The sequence below is a fragment of the Carex rostrata genome, chromosome 8 (genome assembly GCF_964058835.1).
Source record: "Carex rostrata chromosome 8, lpCarRost1.2, whole genome shotgun sequence".
NCBI classification, from domain to species: domain Eukaryota; kingdom Viridiplantae; phylum Streptophyta; class Magnoliopsida; order Poales; family Cyperaceae; genus Carex; species Carex rostrata.
The window spans coordinates 12,341,810-12,364,447 of record NC_135925.1 but is presented as its reverse complement, the minus strand read 5'-3'; the positions used below and the strand labels follow the sequence as shown (position 1 = coordinate 12,364,447).

The 22,638-nt window shown below is 36.5% G+C and overlaps 3 protein-coding genes across 3 annotated transcripts; 2 read left to right on the top strand and 1 right to left on the bottom strand.

The window, feature by feature from the left end:
- Positions 1 to 13,034: 13,034 nt before the first annotated feature.
- On the top strand, positions 13,035 to 13,685 carry LOC144558551 (uncharacterized). The gene has a single exon (XM_078307395.1). The coding sequence runs from the start codon at positions 13,035 to 13,037 to the stop codon at positions 13,683 to 13,685; it is 651 nt and encodes a 216-aa protein (XP_078163521.1).
- A 3,034-nt stretch (positions 13,686 to 16,719) lies between these two features.
- Positions 16,720 to 19,069, top strand: LOC144558087 (U-box domain-containing protein 19-like). Its single transcript, XM_078306799.1, has one exon. It carries the CDS (start codon positions 16,794 to 16,796, stop codon positions 18,840 to 18,842), a length of 2,049 nt encoding a protein of 682 aa, XP_078162925.1. The 5' UTR covers positions 16,720 to 16,793; the 3' UTR covers positions 18,843 to 19,069.
- Positions 19,070 to 20,204: 1,135 nt separating this feature from the next.
- Positions 20,205 to 22,326, bottom strand: LOC144558746 (caffeoyl-CoA O-methyltransferase 5-like). Its single transcript, XM_078307604.1, has 4 exons — positions 22,158 to 22,326; positions 21,759 to 21,838; positions 21,485 to 21,629; positions 20,205 to 21,152 (listed from the first exon to the last, which is right to left on the bottom strand). The coding sequence occupies exons 1-4, from the start codon at positions 22,218 to 22,220 to the stop codon at positions 21,015 to 21,017; spliced, it is 426 nt and encodes a 141-aa protein (XP_078163730.1). The 5' UTR covers positions 22,221 to 22,326; the 3' UTR covers positions 20,205 to 21,014.
- Positions 22,327 to 22,638: the final 312 nt, after the last annotated feature.

The following is a 22,638-nucleotide window of genomic DNA, read 5'->3' as shown; positions in this document are numbered from 1 at the left end:
ATGCAACAATGCTATAACAAAGATTTTCATTTACAGCCAAGTGTTCTGAAGCCGCCTTTGTTGTTCTATAGAAAGGTGGAGATTAAGAGACTAATAGTATCAGTAGAAAAATGTCTCTGTGCTTTCGCTGTTAAATCATAGACTAATAGTTATCACCATAGTAACATGATTCGTCTTTTATTCGCGAATAAAACGCGAATAAAACGTTTTTCAGAGGTTACCGAACCGCGAACTTTTACCGATTTATTCGTGAAAAAAACGCGTATAATACATATTTTGCGAATTATTCGCGTTTTAGTCGGAAAGTTCGTCGCATTTTTCTCTCCGTAATCCGTGCATTGTAGCTATTTCACACTTCAAAGCAACACGTGGGTAAAGCTGTGCCACTTGTTTTTGAGAGAGACACACAATTTTTAATTTTGAAAGGACTAAGTGGGCCCTCCCCCCACGTGACCACCATCTTACATCAAAAATTTAATTTTTTAAGCAGATTTTGAATGTCAAATAGAGGCACAGTTTCTTCTTTTTTGCCTCCAATTTTTTTTTTTAAATGTTGAAAATTAAAAAAATTAAAATATATAATCCGAATCATTCCCGAATTATACTCAAATCACGAATTTTTGACTCTGCCAAACTGAACCCGAATAATTAATTTGTCACTATGATTACCACAAGTCATACTATCACAATACAAATGCAAATTGTGACCATATCGGTGGCACGGATCAATCTGTGTGAAAATTGTCCACAATTAGAAATATTTACTAACAAAATCACGCACACTCTAGTAGAGAACAATTAATAAAATTATATAAATTGAAAGGTAAATTTGCCAACCTCTTCGAGCTAGTGCTGGAGAGCAAGCTTTTGTGATTTCTCATTCTTTGACAAACTTTTTCCAACCTAATAAAACATATCAGAGAAACTATTAAGTACAAATATACATAATACAAGAATGTAAAGTAGATGAAAATTTGCTCTAATGTTAAATTTTTTAATTTAGTGCTCGGTACTGGAAGTAGTCAACTGATAAAAATTGTTTTCCAATCTAATTGTTGGCCTCTACGAGTTCATATTGAGCTGGTCAGGTTTGGCTTCAGTGCAGTACCTATACATATTGGCCTACTAATTTTGCAATATTATCTTCATACCAGCACAAGAAAATAATGTTGCAAAGAAAACATCATCAATTTTGTCAATTTTTCTGTAATGAAAACAAACTAATTATGTACTATTTCAGAATTTTAGTTCTTCACTGTTTCATACTTGTTCTCTTTCATAAAATAGGCTTACATAACTTATCCATACATGAAAAATTCGAAAGACAAATTTAAATAAAAATTGGAAATTATAAATAACCATCTCGACAGTTCTCTTTTTTTTCTCTTGCTACTTGTGATCGTACCTAGTCATTGCTAGCATTACTTGTAAAAATGATATCTTATTTTGCCAAATCAGCTTTATATTGTATTGTTAATGTACATTCAACACACTTGTCAGATCCTCAAATTCAACTCCTCAAGTTTCTGAAAATTAATTAAAATTTCCAGTCAACCCCTAATACACAAGAAAACTCAAAGATTCAGTCCATTATCTACATTTTGTACAAATTGAAGAAACTAAAGAGAGAGAGTGAGAGAGCATACCATGAATGGAGAGATGGAGAGAAGTAGAGCGACATGAGCCTGGGAGGCCGCACGAAAGACCTGTCGCACGATGTGGGCAAGAAATAATTCAGTCCGACTAAATTTTAGTTTTCCGACGAATTTATGCTGTGTGGGGGCAGGAAGCTGGGAACAGGATAGGAATGGACGGGAAAAAAACGGAGCAACCGAACGGGCGTCAGAATTATAATTGGAATTATTTCAAAACCCATCCGTTCCCACACATCCGAACATGCCCTACACCAGTCTACCACCAAATGAAACGAAATATTTTTTATTGTGAAGCATTAAGGACGAACTATGATATTTTATATTAACAACTTTTTGAGTAACTTAGGTTATTTAGTAAACACTTGAGTTATTTATGTGATGTTATGATTATAAGTTTTTGTATAATTGTGCTATCAACTTATCATTACACATATCCAATTATTTATAGATAAATATCTTATTTAAAAAAAAAAAAACATATATGAATTTCTTCATATGATAAATGAGAATGTCAAATTGTGCGTTAAAATATAATCAATTAGTCGTAAAATGATTAATAGCTGGTGCTACTATGTCCATCCACCAAATACATACCGTTTTTTTTTTTCCGACAAAATTTAAAGAAAGGTAAAAAGGCATAACTAAGGCTGGTTAAAGAAAAATATTGTTGTTGCATGTTCTTGAAATAATGGGTCTGGTTAAAAGCTCACTTCATAAGGCCTGTATCTTAAAAACTCAAAACCTAATTTGTAAAAGGCGTATTCAAGGCTCCGGCCATATTACATTTATTAAAAGCCCATAAATATTCTTCTACCAGACTATCAGTAATCTATTTTGAACTTTTATTAGTAAAGGGTAATATATATATAGTGTAAACGTTTTTTTTAAAATGAAAACATTGCTTCCTTTGCTTCGTAATTACATAATTAAAGTGTTATAAATAAAAAAAGGACACAAAAGAATATTAATCTACTATTGTTGACATTTAATAGCCTGTTAGTTTAAAGACTAAAGAGTAACGAATGATATGATGAAAAAATCATCACATGAGCCGATAATTTTTTCATGCTCCATTGTACGGGTCCGGATCCCCTGAAGTAACCCAACTTTTGGGTTTTGGATCGAGACCGTCCGATTCGAATCCGTCGCTCGAGATTGCTTTGGGATTCGAATTCCTTGCTCGGGATATGTGCGCTCCATTTCAGATGAATTGTCACGGATTTGAATCGGACGGTTCTGATCTAAAATCCAACAATTGGGTTACTTTACTTGATCTGAACTCCCATTGTACAACAAGGAAAAATAGATCTTAGTGTTGCCACACTGTTAGTCGGAAAACAAATATGAAACATAATCCACTGTGATTCTGTGAATATTCTATATTAGATATTTGAAATTCAGAATTTATGTAAATATTTACCTCATTGTTTGACTAATAACGATTCAACTGGTACAGTTCAGTACCAGCCTGTACCATCATACTAATCGAGGGATTTTGATGATTTTTTTTTTTGATGGTAAGAAGGCAATTGCCTATCTTACGATTTTGGATTGATAAAAAAGTTAATTACAAATAAAGAGTCTTAAAGCCCTAGTGTCCACAGTCCTATACATCACTGATATATTACACGTATGATTGCATTGGTAATTCTATTTGAAAACATCACATCAAATAGGCCCTTATAATCTAGAACTACTTAAGTCTCAGCAATTCGTAAACCATCTGATAATTTCCTGGTTTGTTTCACTGACTAAAAAAAATAGTGAGAGTTTTCCTTTTATCAGTGAAAATGCGTCTGTTGCGTTCGCGCCATAACTCCCACAGGGCCGCTGCCCATGCTGTCTTCCAGATCCTTCTTATTGACATTTCTTGCGCCAGGTCTCCCACCCTCCATAAGTGTATGTGGTTCCGTATGCCATTCGGTATTGCACCAAGGTTGGCAGCCACCATTAAGCATTTCCAGAATTGTAAGGAAAAGGGCATTCCCAGAAGATGTGCTTTCCGGTTTCTAACAACCGACCCCCACACAATACACAACCCTCCGTTACTTGGCACCCCCTTCTCCTTAGCATCGCCCTTGTCAAAAGTTTATTTTTTAGTAGAACCCACAAGAAAACTCTGACCTTAGGTGGTGCTTTCGTTGACCATAACCGTCGCTGGTATGGACACCTGATTCCCCTGTTGTGCAACATTTTATAAGTGGATGATGTTGTGAATTGATGAATTTTTCTTTTTATATTTTGATGTTTTGTTTAGTATTGCTTAATGAGTAGGAAATTTTTTCTGTTTTGATTCTATTTGTCACAAAATTGTTTTGGAACGTATAGCTGAAAAATGATTATATTACAATAACAAACAAAGAAACAACAACTGTCAATACTGGTAATATGATTGTACACTATATAGTTTATAGCAGAAAAAGTTTTAATTCTAAAAATCATAGTTGTAATTAGAGTTTTGTTGGAAGTCAAAATCCATGGAAAGACATAGAGATAGTGAGGAGTTATTACTAGATCACTGATTAATACAAAGCAAATCTAAATTAAGGTTCTTCTAAGTTTTGAATACTTTGACATCTTTGTCCCTCACCTTATGAGTTATGATGGACTTGTATTTCAAAATTACGATCAAGCCCACGATTTTTAATCCATTGTCATTTATTTTGGTTTTGGAGAGAAGTAGAACAACTTCTTTTATTCCACTTTTGCCTCTTGGATGTTTTCTGTACTTGCCTTATAATCTTTCTATAAATCAGATCATAAAATAAGAACTTGAATCTGGAGCCAAATTTGAGGTTTATGCTCTTAACTCATTCTTTTAACCCAAGATACTACTTAAAATGTTTACTGGTACCATCTCTGGTACCAAATCACTTACAACATATCACCTAAACATGTCTATCATCAAAATATAGTAAAAGATACCAAAATAACAGATTATGGTCAAGTAATATGAAGGTGATATTTTAGTCATAATATATCAAATTCATAGTTTTGATAATAATTGTCAGGAAAAATCACAATACCCATTGTAACAGGCTAACAGCCAAAGCTAATATAAATTTGCAAATTAGCACCCAAACATTCCACATATACAATTTAGTCAATAAATAAGTACGATTAAGGACACTAGGAAAGTGAATTAAGTAAAACATAAGCACATGAAACATAGTTCTGATAATACCAGTCAGAATTTCCATAACACCAACATAGTTTCCAAAATATCAAACATACAACTGAAAGTTATATGACTGATATTATCAGAAAAAAATTGGCCAATCAATCCTGCATAGAACAGATGGAAGCAAACGTACTTAATTCTACCCCGAAACACAAAATAATAAGGTGTTGTCTTCCACTGCTGAAGAAGGCCTTCTCTCCTCTAACATCTTTCATGGTACCCTTCAATCATTAATATAAAAAAGCAACCATTCCTACCAAATTTCAACAATAATATATAGTACATAGCGAATATGAGCAAATCCAGAAATCAAGTAAAAGAAAGCAAAGACAGACCAGAGAACCAGACTTTGGTCTAGTGGCAAAGGCAATGCTCTCCTCATGGGAGGTCAAACCCGAAAAAAGTAATCCTTTATGAATATTAAATAGTTGGATGACTTGACCTTCAACTTTTACTCAAAAAGAAAACAAAGATAGACAAGAAAATTTACAAATACAGGTATACACCAGATAAACTATGTTCATAATTCAAAATTGCCTGCACATTAGTTAGGAAAATGTCTATGCTTTTTTTTTTTATTATAGGGGAAAATAGTCTTATCAATTGATTTTTAGCCTTTTGTATTCAATTGTTTTGAAAGTTAGTGGCTTTAAATGTCTACTAACGATTCCATTGATAAAGTAACATTTAAAATTTTGAAGCCACCAATTGAAAGGATAAATCATTTATGCCTCTCCTGTGAATAAATAAATAATACCTTTTAAGGTGTATTTCGAGTATTATTATTTGAAGATTATTCTAGAAATAATTGTGATCATGCTAATTAACTGGCCTTGATCAATAAGCAACAAATTGCCTTTCTATCCTTATTACCCTTGCTCATGAATGTATAAGTGGCAATAAAAAAAAATTAGCTATACCTTGGATTTCATGTGAGTCTATGCATGTTGTATTGTTGGAATTCAGATCCTCTCCAGTACCGTAATAGGGAATCTTTTACAATTATTGGATCTGGACCGTTCTTTTTAACTTGGCACGAATCTCAAAGTCCAATAATACTGCCCTCTATGGTTACTCAAATCTCAAACCGTAAAGTGAGGATAATCCTCTGCAATATACAAACTCCTTTTGAAGAGGAGCAAGGGTAGAATGGCATTTTGACACCTACCCTTTTAATTTCTCCTTTTTTTTTTGGTCAATAGTTTTGTCTTCTTTTGTTGGTCTAAATTTTCAAATACATAGTAAGGTAGCTACAATCTTCCATAGCTAACACTTTACACGTGAAAATGAGTTCAATTCTATCACGCATCCGACTTATTAAAATATACCAAGATATCACAAGCATTTACATGATAATTAAACACTAGAATAGATGCTAAGTTAGCCGATATATAGAAGCATCATTGCACTTAATATTTGGGAGACAAAGTTGGCTAGTTCAAAGAATTTGCCTGAGCTATCGCAAGTAAATTAAAAATTTGCATGCGCAAAATTTGATGGACCGAAAGCAATGAATTCGGTATAAATTAAAATTTGCATATAGTTTTAATTTATCCATCTCGGTGCATTAAAAAAATATACAAAAATCATGTTTTTTTACATCTTTACATCAAAATTTATGCGAGTACGCTGAATTTTTTTACAAGTATATGTCATCTACTTATATACAAAATTTTAATGCGTTGCGATGATCAATAATTAATGTACAATTTAAATTTGTACATAATTTATCATTTCCGGTGCATCGATCAAAACGTGCACACGTGTTCTCAATTGCTTTTGCTAGTGTCCGGACGAGCATTTAGTAATCATTCTCCGAATAATAGTTAACCCTCGACTCGAGTTAATAAAAAAGAAAAAAAAAAGAGAAAAGGAAATAAAATAATGAGGAGAATAAATTTCTTACATTGTAACTTGTAAATTAGAAGGGAACAAATAAAAAAAAAACAAAAAAACAAAATGAACATCTCACTTTGTCCCCTCTCTCCCTTTCTCAAATCCAATTTGAGAGCAAGTGTCGTTTGTCTCTCTGTCTGTCCCAATATTTTATAATTAGTCCTTTAAAAAATTCTCAAATTTTAGTAATATTCTTTTAAAAGTGTTAGAAATAGATAGAAACAGTGTTTCCAGTGTAAATAAAAATTGAAAATTCTTTTCCAAGCCAACTTTAGACATGCAGTTGTACTTGCACCACACCTGAACAACAGATGGTACGAATAATTCGATCCTGAACATATCTATGCACATAGCTATAATTATAATAATTAATTAATTACTATGGCACTAGAAAGTCATAATCATAGATAACAAGGCGTGTCGTATTAAACAAATATGCTGATTGGGTGGGTATGGAGGGATCATTAAACAAAGGCAAGTGACAAGATACCGGAATGGTGAATTTATAGGAATCCGTATCCTCTCAGGTACCTGACTCAACACAATTGAAACGGACGGCCCAGATTTACTCTCAGCTGATCCTTGCTCGGGATGACAGAGGGGGGCAGTATTATTTGTGCTTTGAGATTCGTGCCAAATTAAAAAGAATAATTGTGGATCATCCGATTCAATTGTACTCAGTCCGGTAACCTGAGAGGATGTGAATTCAATTTATAGAGTACGTATCCTCTGAGATATCTCATATTTTGCGTGACCAACGTGTCCGGTGCCTATTCGGGGATACCGCAGGGCCAGTATTATTTGAGCTTTGAGTTCATGTAGAACGTATTTGAACGGTTGAGATTTTTCGAAAAGTCACGCAAAATATGAGATATCTTAGAGGATGTGAATTCGAATTTATATCTATGTATTATGTTATGAGTTCAGATCCAGTAAAGTAACTCAATTGTTGGATTTTAGATCGAGATTGTCTTATTCGAATTCGTGACAATCCATTCAAAGTAAAGTGCACATATCCCGAGGAAGAAATTCAAATCCCGAAGCAATCTCGAACGATAAATTAGAATTGAACAGTCATGGTCCAAAACTCAAAAGTTGAATTACTTCAGGGGATCCGGACCCTTATGTTCTCCAACCAACCCATACCTGTCGAACTACTTCGGTTTGTACAAAAAAGAATCAAATATGAGATATTTTTTGGGCGGTGTCGTGTCGCTGGAGTTTGATATTATAATATACAAGGAACCTGCAGAACTAAATCTTTTTTTCGAACATTTGATCAGATGCATTGATTGTATCCATCCATTATTTAAAGCTAAATATGGTCGGTTTAAATATCTTGATATTTAATGAATATTTTTAAAATCAAATAACATAATGGAATCATTTGATTTGATGTAATCTATATTATCTTTTACACGCACATAATAATATTATAACAATTTAAATTGTTTTGATTGTAATCAAGACCGTGAAAAGTTCGTCTACAAATTATTGCAATAATATTTTATAAATTTTTAATGTCGTAATAAAATAGCACAGATTATGTTCAAAATATATTTTGATTTTAATTTTGAGTTTTTGAAATTTTAAAAATACAAAGATAGTGAAAGCTTTCCCCAAATTGATAACGTTACCGCTAGGGGTGACAAAAAAGCTCGTAATTCGTGGTTCAATTATGATTCGCATCTGACTCGTTTGCTAATAGCTCGCTTGTTACTGAACTGAGCTGTTAACGAGCCAACTCGGTTTGGAATTAACGAGTTCAAGTTGGAGCCTTGTTTACTCGCCAGCTCGGCTAGGTATCAATTTGTGAATTTGTGTGCATTTTATACTATCTAGTTCAGTTTAGCTCGATCCAAAAACTTTGTAGAATTCATTTTCTTTTTAAAACAAGATCGAGCAAGACTTAGCGAGCTAGTTCGTCAGCTCGCAAGCTAGCTCAGACTGACTTGTCATAATTTCAAACTGAGATTATACCTTAGATGTCCTAGATCTAACTCGCTCAACTGTAGCTCAGTTCAAAATTAACAAGCTGAGCTAGAATCTAACTCAGACCGAGCTAGCTGGTTGCCACATCTAGTTACGGCATATCAGAAAACAATTATTTAGTATAAAATCGTTCTTGATTTGCCACTCTTTTCCCCCCTTGAAAGAATCCATTTCATCCGTGCATTAGAAGTAACGCTAGTACTACAAACTTGCAATTGACAAGCAAACAAGGCGTGACCGCAAATCAGCAGCATAATTCCAGGCTTCCAGCTGATTGATCAAGTTGATCGCGTCAAACAATCCAACATACCAAGTGCGTATCCTCTGAGATACCTCATATTTTGCTTGACGTGTCCGGTGCCTATTCGGGAAAAGCGCGGGGACAGTATTATTTGAGATTTGAGATTCGTGCAGAATGTATTTGAACGGTCGAGATTCTCCAAAAAGTCACGCAAAATATGAGATATCTCAGAGGATCCGAATTCCTCAGTCGATCGTATCTAATTAAGTCGACGTCGGACCCACACGCCTCAAGAGCGTGTACACATCTCCTATGCTGTGTCCCCATCACCACTCAGGGCGCCATCTCACCTCTCGCGACGCGTTGTGCTGTGCCACGTCCCCCTCATTAATTTTAACGGATTCTTTCTTTTCATTTTCTTTTCTCCGTGTAGACCCGCTCTGGCCTCTGGCTCTGCTGCTTCGCAGCAATTAAATTAAAATATTCCACAGGTACAGTGGCCATCATTGTCAATCAAAGACGTAAACGGCTACATGAAAATGCTCTGCCTTCTGATCATCTCTGGATAAATCGATGCGGTTTTCGTGTAGAAGTATGTAAATAGCGCATTGTTTTGCCCGCAACAGGAACATTTGCACATTTTTCTCCACCTTTTCTCTTCTGATTCGGCTCTGATTATTTCTTTTTCTCCTTGCCATTTTCCCCCGAGCTCCCATAATAATGTATAAATATGTAAGCTTAAGTTAGTTTTAGTTTTAGAATAATATTCCTATAATTCATAGTTCTTAGGAATGAAATGAGTCCGATATTGAATATAATTTATTACTGTTTAGATGTTTAAATTGTTTTTATGTTTCATTGCGGGCAATGGAAATATGAATTTATATTCTTAAAATGAATAAGAATTATTTGAATGAACACGGTTACTTCCTGTCTAATATTATAATAACCGTAGTGACCTGTGTGATTAAACTTTACTTTAACAAAATTTATAATATGTTTTACATTGCGAACTATTAAAGTTTGCTTATAAATTGACAAACTAAACTAGCTGAAGACCTGAAGTAACGTGTGGTTTCGAATATGTTGACTATTTAAGTCTTTGTGAAACCTTTTGTACCGACCAAGCTAGTAAGAACACCAAATATATTTGGAGCCGACATTTTTATTTTTACTCCATTAAAAAATTATTTTAATAAGAATAACCAAAGTTTAGTAATAATTTTAAAAATACCCCACCCGTGAAATTTTTTCACGGGTTGGAATTTTAATTCCAATTTTTTTTTTTATAAAACATAAATTTGTTTTTATTTTTTGTATTGAAATATTAGAAATGTTGGATATATTTATTTGAAAATAGATGGAATACAATATAATTTGATTTATTAGAAAGACTGTAACAAATAACCCGGATCAATATTTTTCAGGCCGAATTTTTCGCGGCTGTAAAAAAAATTAATATATTTCTTTGTGTTATTGGAAAAAAAATAAAAATGCTTAGATTCTGAGTTATTGATTCTAGTTCAAAAGTCACTTCTATGTAATCTAGAAAATATTGTGATCCTTCTAGGACATTTAATTTATAAAAAGTTGTATCTATTTTGAGAATTCTTTCTGAATAATAATTATTAAATAACTTAAAGTTTTTGTTTTTTTTTCAAAAATAGATACAACTTTTCATAAATTAAATGTCCTAGAAGGATCACAACATTTTCTAAATTACATAGAAGTGACTTTTGAACCGGGATCAATAACTCAGAATCTAAGCATTTTTATTTTTTTCCAATAACACATAAAGAAATATATTAATTTTTCTTACATCCGCGAAAAATCCGGGCTGAAAAATATTGATCCGGGTTATTTGTTACAGTCTTTCTAATAAATCAAATTATATTGTATTCCATATATTTTCAAAGAAATATATCCAACATTTCTAATATTTCAATACAAAAAAAAAATACAAAAAAATTTCTATTTTATAAAAAAAAATGGAATTAAAATTCCAACCCGTGGAAAAATTTCACGGGTGGGGTATTTTTAAAATTATTACTAAACTTTGGTTATTATTATTAAAATAATTTTTTAATTGAATAAAAATAAAAATGTCGGTATTTGGAGTTACCTACTTGGAATATAATTAAACTAGAAAACATCAATTCTATTTTCTAATTTGCAAGTTGAAATTTTATTCAGTAGATTTGAACAAATTACATTTTATTGATGTTAACATACACTAGTGGAGAACTAACAATCATGAACGGTCAAAAACAGATAACAGAAACAGACCTATGGGTGTTCTTGATCCAGGGAGTTACTGATAGTACCTCTAATCAGGATCGGTCGAAGAGCCGTTCTTGTTTATACAATAAGGAATGGTCAATTAATAAGCCATTCATGTTTATGAAATCAGGAATGATCGTTTATAAAAAATCATTCCTAATATAGTCTGAACTATCAGGAACGATCATTTATAAATAGCCGATCTTGATAGGTCACTATCAAGAACAGACCTTTATAAACAACCGTTCCTGATTGTCTAGACTCTTTTAGAAACATCTCTTTAATAAATAATCGTTCCTGTTTCTAAGGTCGGCCCTTTACTTTATTCGTTCTAGATATATATCAGTATCGTTTTTTTGTTATGTTCGATCTTGATGTGCTGATACTAAAAGTGCATTTTGCATTTTCCACTAGTGGTAATATAAAATTTTCTAGTAATACCATGCATTTGCTTGGGGCTCCAAAGTCCAATTCTTATACTCCTATGGCTCTCGTTTAAGACGTGAGGTATTCTTATTCCTATCCGGGGATATGGTTATCTCATGGCTCTTTTTTGCTCTTTCCTAACCTTTTAGCTATCCCCAAAAAACCTCACACTAGCGCCGCCAAAATGGCCACTACAACCACCAAATACTGTTTCCTCTCCCCTCTCCAACACCACCAGTCTCTCCTCCAAGATCTCTCTCGCATAGTTCTCCTCCTACCAATCCCTGGAGAAGACCTCCCTTCTAGAAATCACCTCATCACCTTGCTGATGATAAGATATGGGGGAGGGGGGGGGGGGGGGGCGAGCTACCTTCCATCTGGTATCTCTTCACATCTCTAGATTGGCTTTTCTCAGATGAACCCATTCTGGATTCCGAGTTATGGGAAGTACATCATAGCATCACCATGACTAAGTGGTGTGCTTTGAGAACAGCCCACAGGCTTACCAATCCCACTCGTGAGGTTATAGTCATAAAAGATTTTCCTTTAGACTTTTGGCATGAAGTCTATTTTCGACAAGCTACTGCAATGATGGGAAAACTGATTCAAATAGATCCAGTGTGTATGAATGGGACTACAAAATCCTATACTCGCATTGTTCTCGAATGCCATGACTCAAGTCTAATCCCAAGTCGCTTATACGTAGCTCACGATGATGTTTGGACCCTATGCCGAATTCACAGGGAAGGAACGGAGCCCACATCCCCACCGGGGGATAAGCCACCTCCAGATGACCCCCTGGATATCTCAGATCAATCCTCCAATAGCTCGGGGTCAGACCAAGGAGGGAACTGGGCAAGAAGATTTCCCCAATTTACGAATATGCACGATATGATCCTCAGATACCCAAACCCGGCAAGAACTGGGGCGGCGGTAGCCACCTTGGCCTCCTTACAGGATTGGTCTATGGAGGCCAGCAATAGACCGGATGCAGGGCATGAATTACCACCCAAAAGGCAGGAGAAAGAGGACGCTTGGGACACCTGTACAAAAAACAAATTGTACCCATCTGCATGAGTGCAGGAAAAAAGCAAGAAGGAATACTACAGGACACTACAAGAATGTTGCATCACTCATATGACCTCCCAATGAATACTGTTTCCAGAAGCATCCGAGAAACGACAAGGAAATCCTTTGCCAACAAAACCCTAATTGCATCAGCAGGGACCCTATATAAATCCATTTTGGGAAAGCCGCCATACCATAATTTACATCTAAAACCAAGGAAAAAAAATACCCTAACAGCCCAAGCATAAACCATCATTATCCACAGTCACTACACCCAAAACCTAGATCCTGCACCATGTCGTTTTTCACTAAGGAGGATGAGGAATTGATAGAGAAATTCATTGGCCTAAGCACAGCAAATCATCAGTGCCCAGTGGTCAACATCCCAACCTCAGCCACCACAAGCACTGACTGGGGTCGGTGCATCCTAGCAAAAGTGATCACAGATAGGGTGGTTCAAGATGGTCCATTTGCAGCAGCCATGATCAATGTGTGGGGGGCGGACCCGACCACCATAATACGTCCAGTGGCAAGAAAATGCTATGTCATTGAACTAAACAATGAGGAGGATCTGGATAAGGCTCTGATGGGAGGCTTGTGGACCTACCGTGGAGATGTAGTGGCAACAAAACAGGTATTCTCTCAACTAGAATTGAAACTCGAGTTGGTGGGGTATGTGGACGCGTGGGTCCAGCTCTATAACATCCCTTTTAACTGTTTGAATGAGGAAGGGATCCAAGTGGTGGCAAGAGCAATTGGAACATCGGTTTCGGCACCAGTGCAGGGGTTTGTGAATGGCCATCATTTTGTTAAAGTTAAAATCATGCTAGACCTAAAAGAACCACTAGTGGTATGGGCCCTATGGAGGTGCCACAATGATCGAACCTATGCTGCAAAAGAGGTGACCTTTGAGCTTTTCACCAAATATTTCAAAGCAATTGAGTGAAACCATGCTATCCAACAAGGGAAAAGAGATGGGGAATAGAGCTCAGGCACCAATTATGCAAAATAATACTGCTGCCTTACCGGATCTGACCCATTATAGATGTAAGGTGGATGGCTCTTGGACGCATAATTGGGAGGGGGACTGGGAATTGTGGTGCTGCTAGGAGAGGAATTGCAGGAAGACATATCTAAGGGGGTGAAGGTGTTTACTCCAATGTAGGCAAGGGCTCTGTTGGAAGCGGTACAACGCATGATAATCTTAGGAGTAGCGGACTGCCACTTTGAAACTAATAACAAGAGTTTAGCTGAAGCCGTCATGGCTTTACAGACTCCTCTAAAAGTGGACTGGACAACATTTAGCTATAGGAAAGTTATGCAAATATGGAAAATTTTTAAGGAGAACAGAGGCTACAGGTGCTCTAAGATCCCAAGATGCCAACTGGAACTGACAGACAGACTGGCGAAGAGGGGCACTAAAGAACAGTGGAATTTCAAAACATCCACCTACCCGATTCTGTTATTCTCAGATGGAGTTACATAGTTTTTGATAATAGATAGGGAAATAGGATAGTTTTGGGATATCTAAGGTTTGTTTTGGTTGTTTTAGCCTTTAGTTTAAGCATTGATTTTCTCTACTCTATCAAGAGACATGCTGTAAGAGATCTTTATTCAATATTTGAAATGAAAGCCTAAGGGCGTTTTAACTGGAAAATATATATATACATCATTCCTATTTATCCACTATTTTGTTATCCATTGTTTTGGTAATTGAAATTCTAGTGAAATATAAATTGCCACGTCCCAATTATAATACTGCCATAGATTTTTTTGTATGGTACAATTATATATCCGTGTAGACCCTCCTGTGGCTGCATCCCCAGACGTGAGACACACTGTCCTCATTCACAAGCTGGTCCAAGTTGTACTTCCAATAGTTTAAATATTTACACTAGTGCCGTCTCTCTCCACTCATTAGCGTGCTTAATGTTAATTAGTATGAGATTATGAGATTATGAGATTATGTGGCATTCATTAGACGAGCATGCCGATCTGTTTGCTGTTTGCTGTTGAACAGCATGAGAACTGCAATTAATGTCGGCCAGGTGGTTTATCCCTGACGATGGCAAAGGATCCTAGGTGTCACGTGGACTCGATCCACCTTGACTTCTTAACCTTGAAACTTATTTTTCTGTGAATAAATATTTTTTTACATGATAGAGCAATGTGATAATATATATATAGCTCGATCGTCTAATAATATTTGAATTATTACTTGACAGCCGTTGTTAGGGTTTAAAAAAAAAAATTGAATTATTAATGCAATAAGTATTATGATGATGTATCAGAAAGTTATCTTATTACTGTAGGTATTATTGATATCATATACATAGATAGTAGTAATTAGAGGGAAAAATGTGCTAAATATTTCTTAGAGTGAGTTTAGATGCTACCTCAAGAATAATAAGAATAATATTAATCTGGAGTTAGCGTTATTTCTTCGCTAATACTAGAAATAGTTCTATTTTTAGAGTGATCCAAACGTAAAATAGTAGAGAATAATAATAACTAACTCAAAAACAGTACTAACCTCATGTTATTTTTGACGATCCAAACACACTCTTATAGATTGAAAATATTCAATTTTGTTCTTTAAATTTTCAACTTATTATAAAAAAATACTATTAATCGTCATCATAAAATAAAAGTTACTGAACACTTATTTATCCAATCCCCTCCTATTTCAACTTTCAAATTTTGTCCTTAGTCATACAACTATTCAAGATTCTTGTTACTTCAGAAAATATATCTTAATTTTGTTTCATATATTTTAATCATTAATTAACTCTGTCTGTGTAGTTTCTACACAGCCTATCTCAAGTCATAAAAAAGAAGAGTTCGTGGTAGGCTTGACGAGTCATCGGTAAAAAAAAAAATAGCCTCTTTTTGGAAATAAAACTCTCAATTCGTGCAGGAATAATACTAAGATGTGTGACCTCCTGGGAAGTCACTGTGTTGTTGATTCTAGTTGAGTTTCATTTCTATCCTATTCTAACTTGTTTAAGAATAAAAGCGAAGAAGAAGAAGAAAATATTTCAATCATTAATTGAGAAGATTGACTATTAATTGTTTATAGAGGTCCAATCCCCTAAAGGTCACACTTTGTAAATTCTCTAGAAAAAAAAAATGATATATATATGATGATACAATATTCTTAATTTATCCTTTTCTCGCTGTCTTTGTTTATAAATTCAATTGTTCAAATAAGAAGAAGAAAATACCAAATTAAGCTTTGATTTTGTTTACTGCGTGAAATTCTACAAATAAACATGAGAGGACAAATTGTCCAAACGAGCTGGAGCTTGGAGTCACAGGGTTGCTCACTAGCTCATATTGCGGCCCCATTTCGTGCCACGTGTCAAAGGCGGTTTGGTGGGACCCGCTAAGCCCGTAACTATTCTACTGCAAACATTATCCGCTAACCAATTAACTCTTCTTCCCTGGCTAGCGCCAGTGCGTATCCTCTGAGATATCTCAACTTTTGCATGACCGACGTGTCCGGTGCCTATTCGGGGGTGATATAGGGTCAGTATTATGTGTGCTTTGTGATTGGTGCAGAACGTATTTAAACGGTTGAGATTTTCCATAAATCACGCAAACTTTGAGATATCTCAGAGGATACGATTGGGCTAGCGCGGGGATAGTACTGTACCTGTTTCCTTTCTTCTCAAGTCTTGATCTAATATTTTCAAGCTGCATCGTTTCATGTAGCAGTTCCCTGTTGGCCTTCATCAACTGACCTGTTACATTCTCCGCTCATATGAAGTGTTTCATTAGGAACTAACATCATTTCTTCATATTTTAAAGAGAGCCGCCCGCCATCCTCGAAGCGACTCTTCTTCTCTTATCAATCTCCACGTGTCCCTTGTTACACGTGTCACAAGATGGAAGAATCTGTTCAGAATTCGGACATTGACACGTGTCATATCACAGTTCCATCAGTTAGTATATATATTAGTCGAGCACTCTCTGAAACCAAGACATTGAAAATTGTTCAAAGGAAAATCAAATCATCGAGTCCGTCTCCTTTTGCCTCCTCTGTTCTAAACAAATGACCCATTTACCAAAACGAAAATTTCTATCTTTACCAGCTGTGTATCCATGCGAGGCCATCTCGCCTGACACTCTCCTCCCTTCTCTCATCTCTCTATGCCGTGAAATCCTTGCAAAGCGGGTTTCGGGTTTGTATCCAATCCACCGACGAGTTGTTCTCGAAGCCGTTCGGGAGGTTGGCCTCCTTTTGGTTTTCTTCGAGGAAGTTTTCAGTTCCGGATTCGGGGACCTCCCTGAGTCGGCAGTTGTGTGTTTGTTGGAGCTCCATTTCGCCCTACAAAAAATCCAGTTCTTGCTTCACGACTGCGGCCAGAGGGGTGCCCGATTTTGGATATTGATGCGGTCGAATTTGGTGCTATCAGAGTTTCGGGTTCAAATACGATCCATTGCTACTGCACTTGATGTGCTACCATTGGAGTCTATTGATGTCTCTCCTGAGGCAAAGGAGCTGGTACGGCTTCTATCAATGCAAGCATGGACAGTTGAGATTGAGCTCAGTAAATGCGACGATCTGGCAATTCGAACTGTTCGCTCAGTTCTTAACCAATTCAAAAGAGGTCTCGACCCGGATCAACTAGACCTTAAACGGGTGTTGGACCATTTGCAAATCCCTAACTGGTCTGATTGTGATGATGAGCTTTCATTCCTAGAACAGGAGCTTTTTACATTCATGGAGGAAGGGGATAATAATGAGGTACCTTTACTAGGTAGCTTAATTGGTTTCATGCTCTATTGTAGGGTTGTAATATTCAATTCGATGGATTTTAAACGGTCTGAGAGAAAAGAACCGACAACCCGTTTGACATCCATTGATTGGCTGAACCCAGAGGGTTTACAATGTCCAATCTCACTTGAGCTCATGACTGACCCGGTTATGGTCTCATCTGGTCAGACATATGACCGGGCATCGATCAAGAAGTGGATCAAATCGGGCTGCCGAACATGCCCCGTAACCGGGAAATTGCTGGTAAGCACTGATCTTGTACCTAATTTGGCTATACGGTGTTTAGTTGAGCAATACTGCCTTAGAAATAACATACTCATTGATGAGCCGAGTACCAAACCCAAGCGCACAGTAGATAAAAATGCCGTACCATTTAGTCCTGCCTCGGCTGGCGCTATAAGGCGGGCAGTTTCATTCTTGGTATGCAAAGTCTCCAAAGGAGGCACAGAAGAGAGGAGGAAGGCCATTTATGAGATGAGAAGATTATCCAAATCTAATAATTTTCATAGAATGTGCTTGGTCGAGGCCGATGTAGTACCTTGGCTTCTATACGTTCTCTCATCATCAGACTCATTCATCCAAGACAATGCCGTGGCTGTACTCTTAAACCTTTCTAAGCATCCAAGTGGCCAAAAGGCGATTTTCGAATCTGGTGGTATCGGGCTTATAATTGATGTAATTAAGTACGGTTTCAAAGTGGAGGCTAAACAGAATGCTGCTGCAGTACTGTTCTATTTATCCTCGGTCGAAGAGTACCGAGTTGAGATAGGCAACATCAGTAACGCGGTATCAACTCTAGTGCAGTTGCTCCGAGATGGTATGTACCGGGGCAAGAAGAATGCTGCTGTGAGTCTATTTGCCTTGCTAGAGAGCCCCGAAAACCACCCGAAGGTCGTCTCAGCCGGGGCAGTCCCAGTTCTAGTAAGTCTACTAAAATGTGAAAGAAGTGACATTGTATATGATTCAGTTGCAATCCTTGAGAAGATAGCTGAAAGGCATGAGGGAACAACAGAAATCATTAAATGCTCGGCAATTGCACGGGTTGTGGGTGTTCTTGGATCTTCAACGTCCCGATCCAGTAAGGAGCACTGTGTGTCTCTTCTATTTTTTCTTTGCACCAATGCTGGAGATACGGTGGTTAGCCAATTGGGGAAGATGCCGGCTTTGATGGTGGAACTCTACAGGCTAGTCACAGAAGGTACTGCTGAGGCCAGGAGGAAGGCCAGGTCCCTATTGGATCTTATACACAACCGTAATGAATCGGAGTATCCTGTAGTTATCGAACCGACCCAAATCCGAGATCGTGTTATCCATGTTTTGTAGAATAACTATTTAATAACTTTTTTTTCTTTGTTTGAATTTTTTCTAGTTTCATTTTTTTGTTCAATCTCAGCTTGGTTTTTTGAAGAGCTGAGATTGAGATTGATAGACGATTATGTATAAAATGAGAATAAGGTGGGTGTGATATAATTTTTTCCTGTTGGTTGCATGCGTCATGCACATGTAATTGGAATAAGAAGGCATTATTATGTTTATTGGTGGACAATCAATATATACTGTTTATGCATTGTTTTTTTTTTTTAAGGTCGGGCTGTCGGCAGGTCAATAGCCTACCAACAGATTTCATTAAAGAAAAAAATTATTTACACGCATAGTTTGAAAATAAATCCTGCTTAAACCTATATTTACAATGATTTCTCAAGCCTCCTTATAATGCAAAAGGTGCTACTAGCATCAGTGTGTACAACCTAGCCGCATCTCTAATTCTAGGTTGTGTTGCCTTTCATTCCGACTCCAAGTATGTCTTGTTCCAGAGCTGTATTCCCCCCTGCCCAAGTTATATTATATCCCATGCGATGCGTACTATTGCGTAGTGGTCATCTGTCATCCCGCAATGCACTCTTGTACTCCCACCAAATATTCGGCAATGAGTCTCCTCTCTCACTAGATACTGTGATGTTGAACGTTGCGAAGAGGCCCCTCCAAAAGCTCTCTGCATATTGGCAATGCCACTGTTTATGCATTGTTACTCTTTGATCGTAATTTTTACGTGCTGTACCAGTCACATCCATACCAGCACGGCAGCACGTACCGACGAACTATATAGATTCAATTTCGTACTCCCTCCCACTCGACTCAATAGTTTCACTTCTTGTAGTCCTCATTTCGAAGCAACATCTCCCCTCTCTCGGTTCTATCTTCTCAAACGGAGAGGAGGATAAAAGTGAAAAACCGGAGCAGAAAATACAGTATCGTCGGAGTTCAGAGTTCACATCTCGATTAGAGCGAGACGGTGAGTAGATCTGGTCACCGTCGGAGTACGGCGGCGGTTGAAAAAGCAGATCCGATCATAGAGCTCGATGATAATTAAAGTACTAGGGTGATCAACAATTCAATTGGAGCACGACGGTGAGTAAATCCGGTCGTCATCGGAGCATAGTGATGGTCGAAAAAGAGGATTCGGTCGTGAAACGAGATGATGATTAAGGTATTAGAGTAATTACAACAAGATTAGAATATTATATTAGTTTAGAAGATTTTATGAGAATAAAAGAATGGATTTATAAATTACGGTCATTTGATCCATTGTAAATACATTTTTTAGCAATAAAATTGTTAGTAGACATTTAAACCACTAACCTTAAAAAAAAAAATATTAATCAGAAATAAGAAGTGCAGCAGAGCAGTACAATAACCTCAAAGATAATATTCACCTCGAAACCTCCATGGTGTTATTTTATTTTTACCTACAGCATTTTATAGAGCAGTACAACACAGTGTCGCCATGCTGCTGAACACACATTTAAAAAAAAAAAATATTAATGTGGAATTATTCATCCCAGAAAAGGCACTTGATGTAAGTTCTTAATAGAGGCACCGGCACAAGGTAAGTCCATCTGCAATGGGCAGCTGGCACACCTCAATTTGCGGATTGGCAGCAAGAACTTTGTTTAGCTCAACAATCACATCTCTGCTGCCGGTATCCCCGCGGAACAGAGGCTCGTCAGGTGGGGCTGCCACAAGCCCACTGTACAAGCTGTTGTCATAAGCTATCACACCTCCGACCCGCACAAGTTCCATTACTCTTTTGTGGTAGTTAAGGTAGTTAGCTTTGTCTGCGTCTACAAATACAAAGTCGAACAGCCCCCTGTACTTCTCCTGCCAATGCAAGGCTAATTGAACATATAACAATACTTTGTTTGATTGCAAATGAAAGTTCTAATCAACACCAAACAAAAATTGTTATTGTCTGTTTGATTGGACCTTCTTCACACAACAACCCTTGATCTCAGAACCAGATACTGGTACAATTTGTTGACTCAGTTACTGATAGAGCCAGCTAGCACACATAGTATGTCATCTGCATGCTAGTGTTTATTTGGTATTCTTCTAGTTTCGTTTCTATTTTGGTATTGCTCAAGTATAAGTGGTAAAAAAAATGGGTAGAATATGTAAGAACAGAAGAAAAGGCCAACATCCCCAGCATAGTTTTTTTTATTCCTCAGTAAGTAGTTGTTCTAAGATTGTCAGCGCGGGGCCCTCTCGAAATTCAATCTTGTGGGCCACTCTAGCCTTCTCTATTACTGGCAGGCCTACCTTGTACGTCTCTCGGTTAATGTCAATTGCCAGTATCTGCACAGATAAATTGCAAATGAGTAAAATTTGGCTCATAAATCTGGTAAAATGCTTAGTCTAACAGATCCTGATGTACTTAACAATGAGAACCTGAACTTGAAAAGGTCCCAATTCAAACTGTAGAAAGTACTGGTACCATGTTCTATCAATGATCTGAGTTGAGTTCTGAGACCAAAATTTTTAGGATGTTTTTTACTATCTGATGGAGATGTAATGTTAGATTTTGGTAATAAAATGAGCTTATATGCCTTTTCATGAAAAAAAAAAACCTGTAGAAAGTATTAACGATGTTTAGTAATCAACAAGAAAAATGAAAATATGTTATTAACCTTGCCATCATCCGGTATGGCAAGGGCGGTGTTGAGGAGGGAATATCCGGTGTATACACCAATCTCCATTGTGTTTTTAGCATTCATTAGCTTAAGCAACATGCTGAGAAACAGAGCCTGATCAGGTGGCACGGCCATGTGGGACCTAATTGTCAGTACAAGAACAACTAAAATGTTACTATGTAAATTTTATTTTTTTGTAGCAATTATTTTACATATTTCTGTATATTACCTTTCAAATTATGTTATTTATATATTCTTGTAATCAAAATACCTTGGCACATTGGCAGTTATGTTGCGCAGTTCTTTCAAGCAATCCGGCTCGCGTGGATATACAGTTGTATCCAATATATACTAAACTTTAAGGGGCAAAAATGTTCAGCACGTGTACAATACCGAAAAATTCATGATGGAAAAATAGTGTTGTTTTTTGGTTCTTAGTGGAAAAGATTGTCAATTAGACTTCAAAGATTAGAAATTATTAAATCAATTACCAGGCCCATAGTTATTTAGTGCTGGACAATACTGGTTTGCCTTTTGTCAGTTTCTCTTGTTACTAAATGTTTGATGAGTTCAAATGACAAATTATAGTAATTAAACTACCAAAGGAAAGTTTGCATAATTCAGTGGTACGGCTTGGTGCTTTCATAGTGATTAGTAACAAATAGAAAACCTGATAAAGAGTCGCGCTCTTAAGTAGAGTCTTTGGGCCTGACCATGCTGAAGGTTTTTCCATCCCCTCTGCTAGTATGTCTGTCTGCTCTCTGTGAGTGTGTGTGTGTGTGGGTGGGCTTGCTTGTGTGTGTAATGCAATATATCAATATATCAATATATATTGGTTTATGTAGAAAATAGAAAGCTGATCAAGTGATCATAGAAGGAATTGAATTCTGTACTGTGCTACCAACCAAAGGATTCTTCAATGGTGGGCTTAAAGTGCTTTATACTCTGATTTGATATAAAAGAGAACCAAAGAGTTATCTTCAGAAATTTATTACAAAAGCTAAGGGAAAGGGTGGATTCAGGCTGGCTGTTGGGTATACAATTGGCATAATATTACTAACTTGGTATACACCTGGCATTCTAACTTGGATAGTTGGATTGCACTTGTTTATCTTCATTTTAAAAAAAAAAAAAACTTGTCGGCATTTAAA

Excerpts from the sequence above, each read along its gene's own strand:
- LOC144558551 (XM_078307395.1), top strand. The coding sequence starts at position 13,035 with ATGTCGTTTTTCACTAAGGAGGATGAGGAATTGATAGAGAAATTCATT.
- LOC144558087 (XM_078306799.1), top strand. The coding sequence starts at position 16,794 with ATGACCCATTTACCAAAACGAAAATTTCTATCTTTACCAGCTGTGTAT.
- LOC144558746 (XM_078307604.1), bottom strand. The coding sequence starts at position 22,220 with ATGGAAAAACCTTCAGCATGGTCAGGCCCAAAGACTCTACTTAAGAGC. Across the intron at positions 21,630-21,758 it reads ATAACTGCCAATGTGCCAAG|GTCCCACATGGCCGTGCCAC; the intron begins GTATTTTGATTA and ends ACTGACAATTAG. Across the intron at positions 21,153-21,484 it reads CCATACCGGATGATGGCAAG|ATACTGGCAATTGACATTAA; the intron begins GTTAATAACATA and ends TTATCTGTGCAG.